The sequence below is a fragment of the Microcaecilia unicolor genome, chromosome 7 (assembly GCF_901765095.1).
Source record: "Microcaecilia unicolor chromosome 7, aMicUni1.1, whole genome shotgun sequence".
NCBI lineage: Eukaryota > Metazoa > Chordata > Amphibia > Gymnophiona > Siphonopidae > Microcaecilia > Microcaecilia unicolor.
In genome coordinates, this window is record NC_044037.1 from 234,510,651 (window position 1) to 234,523,192 (window position 12,542).

The 12,542-nt window shown below is 42.9% G+C and overlaps 1 protein-coding gene across 1 annotated transcript in view; it reads left to right on the top strand.

Moving 5' to 3' along the window:
• The window catches only part of LOC115473687 (sodium channel protein type 2 subunit alpha-like), a 381,519-nt gene that overhangs the window by 208,121 nt on the left and 160,856 nt on the right, over positions 1-12,542 (top strand). Inside the window, exon 18 of the mRNA XM_030208710.1 lies at positions 6,659-7,135. Coding sequence (XP_030064570.1) covers positions 6,659-7,135 — 477 coding nt within the window. The remainder of the gene's footprint in view (positions 1-6,658; positions 7,136-12,542) is intronic.

Here is a 12,542-nt window from a genome sequence, read left to right on the forward strand (position 1 = left end):
TGGTAAAGGTGACTTTGTTACCAAAATGGCTTTATATTACAACATCCCTCTTAGGCTTACTAATAAGGATTTGTGACAATGGAACAAACTGATTGCAAAATTTTTGTGAGCAGGGAAAAAAACCTCATATTAGTATTGAATTACTGATGGTTCCTATATTGGAGGGGGGATTGGGATTACCAGATATTAAGGTTTATAATATGGTTTATATAATGAAAATTCTTCGAGATTGGGTGTTAAGCACTAGTACTTTTATAACTTGACTTTAGAATCACAGATGGTATGTTCTAATAAGTTGCCTTATATTTTGCATGTGAAATGCCTCACCCCCTTGAAATTACTTGTTAATCCTGTGATTATTTCAGCTAGATAGACATGGAAACAAAGTCAAAAGCGATTTGGCTTACCTTTTGCATGTTCTTCGTTCTTGCCATTGTTGGGGAATGGAGACATTCTTCCAGGAATGTGTGATGTGGGATTTCGTCTTAGGGCGGCTAAAGGACTTAAGACTATTAGTCAATTGCAACAGAGTGACGCAGCTCGGTTGATACCTTTTAAGTCTTTACAAACCACGTATAATCTCAGAGTGATAGATCGTTATTTATATATTGTCCATATTTTACTGCATAATTATAAATTTTGCCAATATTGGCCTCAAGATGCAGTGGAAAAGGGACTTGCTGGTATGTATTATTTCAACATATATGCATAAATGTATAAATGCTCCCTTTCAATGAACTGTCAATCAGTGGATCCAAGACTTAACTATTCAGTATACTCCTAGTGAATTTAGGGAAGGAGTGTCTGAGGCGTTGCAATTGACTGATTCTATTTCCTTTCGGAAAACTCATTATAAAGTACTACATCGACTATATATGAGTCTCAACCGAGTACATTAAATATGGCCTACTAGATCTGCAAACTGCCTTAAGTGTGTGAGCAAGAAGGAATTTATATTCACTGTTGGTGGTCTTGTTCAGAGATTGCTCATTTTTGGGATGTACTTTAGAACCGTATCAAGTGACTTGTTCAACATACTATGCTGAGGTCTGCAAAGTTGTATTTGTTGATGACTTGGACTTGTCCAGTGAGGAGCAGGTGTTCTTTGTGAGAAAATGTTGCTTCATGGGAAAATGTAGCATTTTGTTGCAGTGGATTCATCCTGAGCCTCCTTCCCTGTCACTGTAGAGGAACCAAATGCACCATCTGCTCTGGATGGAGCACCTCTCAGTTATGGCAACTACTCAAAAGAAGATTACTCGCTTTATTAAACTGTAGACTCCATTCTGAGATTCTTTGACAGCTAGATTACGCAGTGGATTATTAAACATCTTGCAATGCTAATAATTGGAGTTAGGCACCACCTTCCCAGTATTGTTACTTTCTGTGTTATAATGGCTAATAATTTGCTTTTTGGATTTCTCTCTTAATTTCTTGTGGGGTGGGGGGGTCAGTTGGAGATGTTTTATTTTATTGTGTTCTCATTTGGTTTTGTGCTTTGGTTCATAAAATTTTGTCAAAGATGATTAATATTAAAAAATAACACTAAAAAATCAACAGTATTCAAAATAATCACAATAATGGCACTTCAACTCTTATCAATATAAACAAAAACACAAAACACATTCAGCAGATGTATGCCATTCATCCAAAAAGCAAAAATCCTTCACATCCATACCGGACCAGTCCAGACAAATGGATTATGTCCATCCACCAGTGGAAGGAGTCAGAGAGCAATAGTGTCACGTCTGTGGCCATGACCCCTCTCAGACTCACCTTATTTCCGGCGGTCAGCTTCTGAGCTGGCTCCTGTCTGTTCTTCCTGAGTTAGTTCTGTGTCTGTCTCTGTGTGCTGGCTGCATTGGATTGTCTGTATGCTGTTTCCCATTCCAGACTTCAGCCTAGTTCAGTCCGGATCTTCCGGCCTGCCAGACTTGCTTGGCTTGTTTGAGCCTGCACAGCACCCGTAGCTGCCTGGTGATTGCTGCTGCTGGGCTTATTAGCCACTTGGAAACTCTCTGCTTTGCTTTTGCATCGCCTAAGGCCCTGGTATGTTGGGGTGCTGGTACACTTCTGCCTAGTTCAGTTATAGTCTGTAATTCTTGCCTGATTCTAGTTTAGTCTTTGTGTAGCTTTGTGTTCTGTATTACTTGTTTACTGTATTGCTTGTTTCTCAGTCTTGTTTCTTGTTTGTATGTCTTTGTCTAGTTCTTGGTTGTCTGTGTTTCTTGTTCAGTGGCTGCCTGGAAGCTTTCAGTTCTGTCTCTTATCTATCAGTGTTTGTTCCCTGTTTCAGTGGCTGCTTGCAGCTTTTAGTTCTGTCTCCTTATCTATCAGTGTTTGTTCCCTGTTTCAGTGGCTGCTTGCAGCTTTCAGTTCTGTCTCTTGTCTATCTGTGTTTGTTCCCTGTCTCAGTGGCTGCTTACAGCTTTCAGTTCTGTCTCTTGTCTGTCTGAGAGTCCTAGTCTTGTATTCTGCCCTGCCTCCCTGTGTGTATCCTGCTGGTGTCCAGTTCCGGCCCTGTCCTGCAAGTCCTGCCGGCCACCTGCACCCGGGGGCTCAACTCCTGGGGAAGGGCGGCTAAGTGCAGGTGAAGTCTAGCTGTCCCTGTCAGAGTTCTGTCTTAGTCCTGTGTGGGGTGGTTTTGCCTGCCACTGCGCTCCTCGGCAGTGGTCCAAGGGCTCACGATCCGAGTTCCTGCTTTTGGAAAAACCTGACACAATAGTACCAAGTGATCTGCCCCTTAAGGGTATTGTGCATTCTGAGGAGGCTCTAAATGTACTTGGTTCTGTAATTCAGTCTGTCTAGTATATATTTTCTCATTCTTCCCGTGGTACTCTCCCTTCTTCGTTCACATGTGTCAATTCTTGCTGCTTAATTAAAACATTAAACAAGTTCAGTTAGTTTCCTTTATTCAGAGGGACATTTGCTGCAGCAGAAGAAGAAGATGCATGAAATCAAACACTGACAATTAGAAGTCAGGTTTCTCCCATGAGCTTTTTGCCAGGCACAGGGAGAGTACAAGCTTATAGAGACATAATAGGCTTACATCATAAGGTCAGCTAAAATTCAGTTCAATGAATCAGCAAAATAAGAAAGAAAAGAGACTTTGACCATTAGCCAAAATAGATGTTTCAGGACAGAAAACTTATCTTAGGCAATGTTTTCTCAACCTGATAAGAGAAAATAATTACTGATATATTCTTGTCTATCTAAATCATTTTTTCAGAAACATATAGACTAGGAAAGAAAACAATTGGCACTAAAACTTATCTTGGATATGTTTACCTTTCTTCATAGGGCCCCTTAACTACAGATAAGCAGCTCAGTGAAATTAAGTAGCTTTCTCACAAGGTTAATGGAAGGGCTGAGAGCTGCAACCCAGAGAAAATCTCTACTATTTTACAGACTAAAGATATTTAATCCTATGTTTACCTGTTCCATACACGGTGGGACCTCTTCCTGTGTTGTTCTGTCAGTAGGATAATTGTTTTCTTTTCAACTGAGGAGGTTTCAGCTGGAGTCTTCATACTCTGCCTCTTTTGTTAGTGTCAGTTCTGAAATTATCGAGATCAGTCTAAAAAAATCTTGTTTCTTTTGTTGTGGTTATGGTTACAAGCAGCAGGATCACAGTCCAGCTTATAATCGAAAGTGATCGCCGGCCATCTTCCGACACAAATCGGGAGATAGCCGGCGATTTCTTAAAAGCGGCGAAATCGGTATAATCAAAAGCAGCATTTTTGACAGCATCGCCGCTTTCTCGTCACTTCGCCGGCGAAAGTTCAAGGGGGCGTGTCGGTAGCGAAGGCGGGACATGGGTGGGCATGGGCGTGGCTACCAGATGGCCGGCTTTCGCCGATAATGGAAAAAAAAAAAGCGGCGTTAAGCAGTATTTCGCCGGCTTTACTTGGTCCTTGTATTTTCACGACCAAGCCTCAAAAAGGTGCCCCAACTGACCAGATGACCACTGGAGGGTATGGGGTATGACCTCCACATACTCCCCCAGTGGTCACCAATCCCCTTCCAAACTAAAAAAAATAAAACTAAAAACCTTTCTTGCCAGGCTGTATGCCAGCCTCAAATGCCGTACCCACCTCCATGACAGCATTGTGGTGGGTGTAGGGTACTGGGCTCTACTCCCATGGTACTTTTCCCCCCTGCTAACTGGGTCAGAGTGGGCCCTGTTTTGTTTTCTGTTGTAGTCCATGCGGTAGTGGCCATTTTTGTAAGCCAGTTTTAGTTCCCTTTCCTGTGTTACCCAAGTTACAGAACGTAGTTCTTACCTTGAATGGTGCTGAAAAAGGGCATTGTACACCATTGTGCCAGCTCTGACCTACTGCTAATCTTAGTACCAGGGGACTCTTTGCCAGTGAGGCACAACCTCTGATCTGCAGTTAACTGTGGTTATTTCAAGAAAGGACTTTTTCAGAGAGATTAGTCTTCAGGTGTGAACTGGTGTGCCAAAGTTATACAGCAACAATAAGTCCTAGAGGCTGTATGCAGGACCCTGGAGCAATTTTATTGGGTGCAGTACATTTGTGGGTAGTGGGTTTGGGGGGCTCAGCTCCCAAAGTAAGGGAGCTATGCATGTGGGAGCTTTTCTGAAGTCCAGCGCAGTGACCCCTAGGGTGGCTGGTTGGTGTCCTGGCATGTCAGGGGGGCCAGTGCACTAAAAATGCTGGCTCCTCCCACGGCCAAATGCCTTGAATTTGGCCGGGGTTTGAGATGGCCGACATAACTTTCCATTATTGCTGAAAAACAAACCCGGCCATCTCAAACCCGGCGAACTCCACGGCATTTGGCCGGGCTAAACCGTATTATCGAAAAAAAGATGGCCGGCCATCTTTTTCGATAATATGGTTCTGGCCAGCTGTAGTGCCGCTGCCAACATAGATCGCCGGCGATCTATTTGGCCGGCGACATTCGATTATGCCCCTCAGTGTAGGCATGGAGCACTTCTGTTTTCCTCAATATGCTGTTTTCTTCACAGACAAAATTCCTCACAGACACATTGGGAGGTGGGACCAGCTCCTTACCCAGGATGCTTAGGGGCAAGGCAAGCCAATAAAGTGAACCCATAAGTCACGGGAACAGGGAACATTTGCACAGAATGGGCCAATCTCATAGAACTACAGACTTCTACGTCAACTTGTACAGCGCTGCATAACCCTAGTAGCGCTTTAGAAATGTTAAATAGTAGTAGTAGTAGTAACTGCAGGGACTTGTAGTCCATAGCGTAGCAATGCTTAATATACACAGACAGTCTATCAGCTCACATTTCAATGAGGGCAGCACAGGTACTATATAAATATCTGTTCACATTTCAATGAGGACAGCACAGGTACTGTCATCTCCTTTTTCCTGCTGGCCATTCCGATCCCTATGCACTCAGAGCCTGTTATGGTGGAGAAGCTGACATTGGGGGGAGTGCTGGCATCATGGTAACCCCAAACGGTGGTTACAGTTGCCCCTACAGCAGGCACTTATATGTGTATCAGGGCAGCTGTAAATACTGACATCTATGTGTCTCCAAACAGATATGGATTCCCTATGTTACTACTACTACTATTTAGCATTTCTATAGCGCTACAAGGCATACGCAGCGCTGCACAAACATAGAAGAAAGACAGTCCCTGCTCAAAGAGCTTACAATCTAATAGACAAAAAATAAATAAAGTAAGCAAATCAAATCAATTAATGTGAACGGGAAGGAAGAGAGGAGGGTAGGTGGAGGCGAGTGGTTACAAGTGGTTACGAGTCAAAAGCAATGTTAAAGAGGTGGGCTTTCAGTCTAGATTTAAAGGTGGCCAAGGATGGGGCAAGACGTAGGGGCTCAGGAAGTTTATTCCAGGCGTAGGGTGCAGCGAGACAGAAGGCGCGAAGTCTGGAGTTGGCAGTAGTGGAGAAGGGAACAGATAAGAAGGATTTATCCATGGAGCGGAGTGCAGGGGAAGGGGTGTAGGGAAGGACGAGTGTGGAGAGATACTGGGGAGCAGCAGAGTGAATACATTTATAGGTTAGTAGAAGAAGTTTGAACAGGATGCGAAAACGGATAGGGAGCCAGTGAAGGGTCTTGAGGAGAGGGGTAGTATGAGTAAAGCGACCCTGGCGGAAGATGAGACGGGCAGCAGAGTTTTGAACCGACTGGAGAGGGGAGAGGTGACTAAGTGGGAGGCCAGCAAGAAGCAGATTGCAGTAGTCTAAACGAGAGGTGACAAGGGTGTGGATGAGGGTTTTGGTAGAGTGCTCGGAAAGAAAGGGGCGGATTTTACGGATGTTGTAAAGAAAGAAACGACAGGTTTTGGCGGTCTGCTGGATATGAGCAGAGAAGGAGAGAGAAGAGTCAAAGATGACCCCAAATAGGGAGTGCATGCCTTTATTGTATACCTGCCCAGGCCACTCACTCTCCTCTCTCTACCCACACCCCTTTGCCATCTAGACATATTCAGCTTGGCCCCTGTTTTGAAATGGCATTTAAAAGTCTGGATCTCTCCAGATGTTTAAATGTTGCCATTTTCACTTTGGAATGCTTCTAAAATAAGCACCATAGTTTGCCATGAATATAGAAAGTGAATATACAGATTAATCCAAATGATATAGAAGCAGCATACCAAGAAACATTTTATATATCATTGTATTTTTTTTTCTTGAATTTCAGGTCTTGAACCTCTTTCTGGCCTTGTTGCTAAGTTCATTTAGTTCAGATAATCTTGCAGCTACAGATGACGATAATGAAATGAACAATCTACAGATTGCTGTGGGAAGGATACAGAAGGGAATAAATTATATTAAAAGAGTTTTACATGAATGTTTCCAAAAAGCATTTTTTAGAAAGCAGAAAGTTATAGATGAAATCAAACCACCTGAGGAGCTTCACAACAAGAAAGCGAGCATGTATAAGCACAATGCACCTGAAATAAGCAAAGACCTTCATTTTCACAAAGATGGGAATGGAACTACAAGTGGCACTTGCAAAAATGTTGAAAAATACATTATTGAGGAAAGTGATTATATGTCATTCATTGATAACCCAAGCCTTACAGTAACAGTGCCCATAGCTGCTGGAGAATCGGATTTTGAAAATTTAAATACAGAAGATTTTAGTAGTGAATCAGATCTGGAAGAAAACAAAGAGGTAGGATATTATTTATATACTAATGTATGAGTTTTAATATCAAAGTGATGTTTTGTAATTTGTCTTTTTCCTAATTTACTAGATAGATGTAGTCATATATTTGCTGATTAACTATGATATAATTCAGAGAAATAAAAAACCTTCCATTAATTTCTTAAGGTACGTTGGTTGCTTCTAGGTCTCTCTTGTTTTGTCATTATGAACAGAATGCAGAAATCTCATCTACCTACTTTTGTTTATTACCACAGAATTTCAGATTTACGTTTTTCAAAAGGTACTTTGAATCCGATTTGGTATTTGTGTTCTACCTGTAGTTTGAAAAAGTCACTGTTAGATCTTCCCAAACGCAAGTTAACAAAATATCTGCTGTATTAACTTTGCAAATTTAGTGGCCCTTTTGCAAAGCAGCAGTAGAGCTACTGCCACTTTGCTGTGCGCCAAATTGGGAATACCGCCAGAGCCCAGTGGTAGTTCCCACCCCTAGTGCACACCATTTCCAGTGCTAAAAAAAATACTTGTAGTGCCGGGTTAGCTCAGGAGCCCTTACCGTCACCTAAATAGGTGAGGGTAAGGGCCCCCCCTCCCACTCCCGGAAATGGCCACGTGACAATCCCTGTGATTAGCATACGGCCATTTCCTTTAAAGAAAAAAAACCCAGCCTTTTACCTGCTGCCGTAAAAAGCAGCCTTGGCGTACATCGAAAACATGTGCCGACATTACCACAGGCCCCCTTTACCAGCTTTTACTTGGAATACACTAAGGGGGTCTTTTTCTAATATGTGCCAGTGTTTTTAGCTCGCACTAGAATCAGAAATGTTTGTTTTTAACGCCAACTGCTATAAATCCCTAGGTTGTTCTAAATTTAGCAAAGACATTAATTCAGTAGTCTTTTCTTAAAAACACTGGAACTTTGAGAAATTTTGTTTCTGAAAGCTTAAATGTAAACCATTTTAGTTGTAACACAGAAAGGTGGAATATCAAATCCCCTTTACTCTTTACCCTTCTCTTTAACTTCTGGCCTGTTTTACCAATGTAGCATCCCTCTTTACATTCTGTGTACTGCATGATATACTATATTAGGGGGAGGAGTTTGACTAACCTGCTCTTATGCTGAATGTCTTTCCCATGTGAGTAGTTGGGGTCCTGTCCTGTGATATATGCTTTTACAGTCTAAAGATAAGTATATTGCTGGGATTTCTACCATTTTCTTCCTTCTGAATCTAACAGAAGCTAGGTTGCTAGTTTTGCTTCAGCTTTGATGGCTGTCAGAAGGCTACTTGCTACCAGTAGAAGGAATGTTTTTTTTTTTTTTTCAGTGACTCACCCTCTGCATTGAATTTCAATTTCATTTTGCACCTGTAATATAAACAGGATATAGGGTCAGATGCACTAAACTTTAACGACCCTTTTAACGACCCTTTACTGACCCTTAACAAAGAAATTTTCAACCGTAGCATGCATCAAAGGCCATTTTCCGACGAAGCTAGCAGCTAACGAAACCGGAATGCAAACGAGAAACTACCATTGAAATGTTGACAATTCGGAATGCACTAACCATACCGACGATAGCAACGAATCACTTACCGTCAGAAATTTAGCATGAGCTCAGACCTATTGTTAAGTGTCATCTCCCCGCTGGCCCCTGCACCATAAAAATCATGTTTAAAAAGAAAAGTGAGCTCCCTGCTTCCCTCTGCCTAAAATAAAAATGAAACTAACAACAAAAAAGGATCGGGAGGGGGCAAAGGCGCTCATCAGGAGCGTTTTGCCCCGCCTGGATTCGCTGCTGCTCCCCGCTCCCCCCCCCCCCCCCCCCCCCCGCTTCAAACCCAAAATAAAAATCAAACTAACTTTTAAGGCTGCCCCGGCCCCCCTTCCTTCCTGTCTCTTTCCCAGCCCTGCCTCCCGACATCCTCCACCCTGTGCCTTGTCTCTGCCGAGTAGTGTACTGCCTCGCTGATGCAACTTCCTGTGGGTGGGATGTGGCAGAGGAAAGGCTCCGGGTTGGTCAGGCAGTGGTGAGGGGGGGATAATGAACCTAAGGGACGACATGATGAGGTATGCTGGGGGCTCATGGGTGGGTGGGGCCTGGGGGAGGAGGGAGAGAGGAGGAGAAAAAAAAAGACAGATGCATGTGTGCTCGCTGCCTGACTCCATCAACAACCGGCTTGCAAAAATCAGTAAAATTTAACAACCGGCTCGTGCGAGCCGGCTCCAGCACACCACTGCACCTAACTTTAGGTGACCTTATGAGAATTACCCTCATAGTGCTGCTGAAAATAAATGGATGAGCCCAGTCAGCAGCACTTACCAGAATAGTAGGTGCTGTTTGAATATTGGGCCCCTGTGGTACATGAGCAAGGGCGGGCCATGGAGCCGAGTAAGACAAGCCCCACAGACTCAGCAGGTTATGGTGAAAGCAAATAATATTTATTAAAGGTGTCTTGTAAGCGCTTCTGTTCACTTCACAGGAAGGGAGGAAACAATACTCAAATCTAATTCTATTAACATAAGTGTCCTTGGGTGGCCTGCTCCTGCAGGGCCACAGCATACATGAATGTCTCTCAGGTTAGTAGTAACTTTTACTGGTCTCTGGCCTGGTCCCTGGATCCAAGGGTTACTAGCACAGTCTCTAGTGAGTACACGAGGCTGGTCTACAGTCGACCAGGTCAAAAGACAAAGTCTTCAAAGTTCCAAGTTTGGCCTTCCTGAATGTAGCAGTTAGTTTCTCAACTTCATGGTGGACGCATCTTTAGTAGGCATCGCTGCTTCCCTCTGGGCCTCCTTAGCCTAGTTCTGACCCAGCCTTTTATATTTCATGGACCACACCCTCATGGTTCCACCCCTCCCGTGTCACTCATCCCTTGGGCAGGATTAAGGGGTTTTAAGGTGGCTCTGCCGTTGAGGGGAAGTGGCAGCATCCTATAGATTCCCTCACAGGCCCCTTATATTTTGCCAAGACAATCCACAGGAAATCTGTTTCTTTGAGCCTCCCCTCCCTGTGTATTTCCATGGCTACTATTGTGTTCCAATATGAAGTGATATGTCCTTGCAGAGATTATACTATGAGATGATCATATTCCAGTTACAATAGACTCGGGTATTCTAACCATATCCAAGTCTGCCTCTACCATGGTTTTCTCAGAGTGTGATTTTGTTAAGACTGTTAACAAGCATTTGTACACATGACAAATTAAGATGAAGCTGTGCCATCCTCTATTTTTCTCATCTTATTTTTTCATTAGCTATTTTAGCATCTGTCCCGTTTCGGCTTATGATTTCAGTCTCCCAGCTGTTGACCTATGACCAGATCTTATCCTGTTTATCTCACCCATATTTTAGTTTTCAGTGTAGAGCAACTTTTGCCCTCACTCCTATGCTAATTTTAAGTTCTGGTCTAAGTTGGAATTGAAATAAATGACTAAAATCTGAGGCATCTTTTCAGGTTGGACGTAAACATTTTCTTATGTCTAGATCCCTATTCTTCCAGGTGCTTCCCCAGTCATCTCTGTATTGAAAAACTTCCTTGCACTAATTTTGTATTGAATATGGGAGACTCACTAGTAATGCAAGTTATTTAATTAATGAGAAGTCCTAGTGGCTCAATGTGGGGGGATATACAAGGTCAAATGTATTGGACAGTGGCCAGTAGCCATGCTATGGTTATTGAGGTCGTTATAGAGTATTGTGGTTAGGCATGAGAAGAGTAGGTATAGGAGGGAATTAAATGAGCGTTTTGTGTGCTGTTCCACTCAATATGCTGAAATACAAAGTAGAAATATCAGAAGATTGTCCTGGAGAAGGTGGGCATGCTTTGTGGCTGGCAGCTGTGATGTATCCTTAGCATTGTGGACAGGATTGAGCAGGATGGAGCTCCATATGGTCTCTTCTCTGTCACGTTTTACTCTTACTATGTAATCATGATTTCAATTTCCTTGAAAGAATAATTCTTTGTATTTTCTGATTTCACATGAGTAGCACTTCTGACAAGGTCATGGCTTTAGCTACTCTTCTCAAACTCCTTAATTTCCTTTACAATTTTTAATAAATCATCATTAGCCAGGTCATTGGTATTTTCCTAAGGAATCTCTGCCTATCCTAGCAAGCTGAGACACCAGAAAGACATAACTCCCTTTTTCCAGCTCTGTAGCCCTTACTATGGTGTCTCATAAAAGAATGGAGCAGTATTTCACAGTGGCAGCCACCACAAAATTGAATACTTGTACCAGTGTTTATACGTTTACTTTGTTGGGCAGACTGGATGGATCACATGGGTCTTTATGTGCCATCATCTACTGTGTTACTTTGCAACAGTGCTTTTCTGGATAGTGGCTGAATATCACTATCTGGATAATTTTGCGGCACAGTCTTCATTCCACCCTCCCTCTGTCTCTCGACAATATGGATAGTATCGGGCCAGTCAGAGACGTTTTCTGCAGGATACTGTACTATCCATATAGAGACTATAAATCAATGAATAGTGGAGTTGTATGTTGACTAGCCAATGGGGAAAGCATAACTCCATTTGAATACCAGCCCCAATGTGTTTATATCCCTGATGTCTTTCAGAGTCTTTACTACAGGTGATCCCTTCATAAACTGTAATCTGTATTCTGGTTGCCCCCCCCCCCCCCCCCCCCGCACCACATTTGCTTGTGCTAACATATGCATGGTAATGTTTTTAGTAGTAAATTTTACTCCCAGAATGTCCGGATTAGGTAGAACATCTGTAATGAAGGGATCTAAAGTCAAAACAAATAACAAAGGAGATAAAGGACATCCTTGGCCTGTGCCCCAGTGAGTCACAAAAGGCGCCGACAAGATCCCTGGAGTTGGTGGAGATGAAAACTAATGGAATTCAAACATGCGTGGGATAAACACAAAGGAATCCTGTTTAGAAGGAATGGATCTATGGAATATTAGCAGAGATTGGGTAGTGACGCCGGTAATTGGAGAGTAAAACCAGTGCTGGGCAGACTCTTCCGTTCTGCGCCCTGATCATGGCTGAATAGATATGGATGGGCTGGAGTGTAAATTTTAAGGGGCCTTGACGTTAACTTCAAAACGTTTAGTATAGGAACAGTGATGGGTAGACTTTTACAGTCTGTGCCCTGAGAAAGGCAGGGACAAATCAAACTCAGGTATACATATAAAGTATCACATACCATGTAAAATGAGTTTATCTTGTTGGGCAGACTGGATGGACCCTTCAGGTCTTTATCTGCCATCAAGAAGAAGGGGGGCAGACTCAAGAAAAATGTCAGGAAGTATTTTTTCACAGAGAGAGTGGTAGATACTTGGAATGCCCTCCCACGGGAGGTGGTGGAGATGAAAACGGTAGCGGAATTCAAGCATGCGTGGGATAAACATAAAGGAATCCTGTGCAGAAGGAATGGATCCTCTGAAG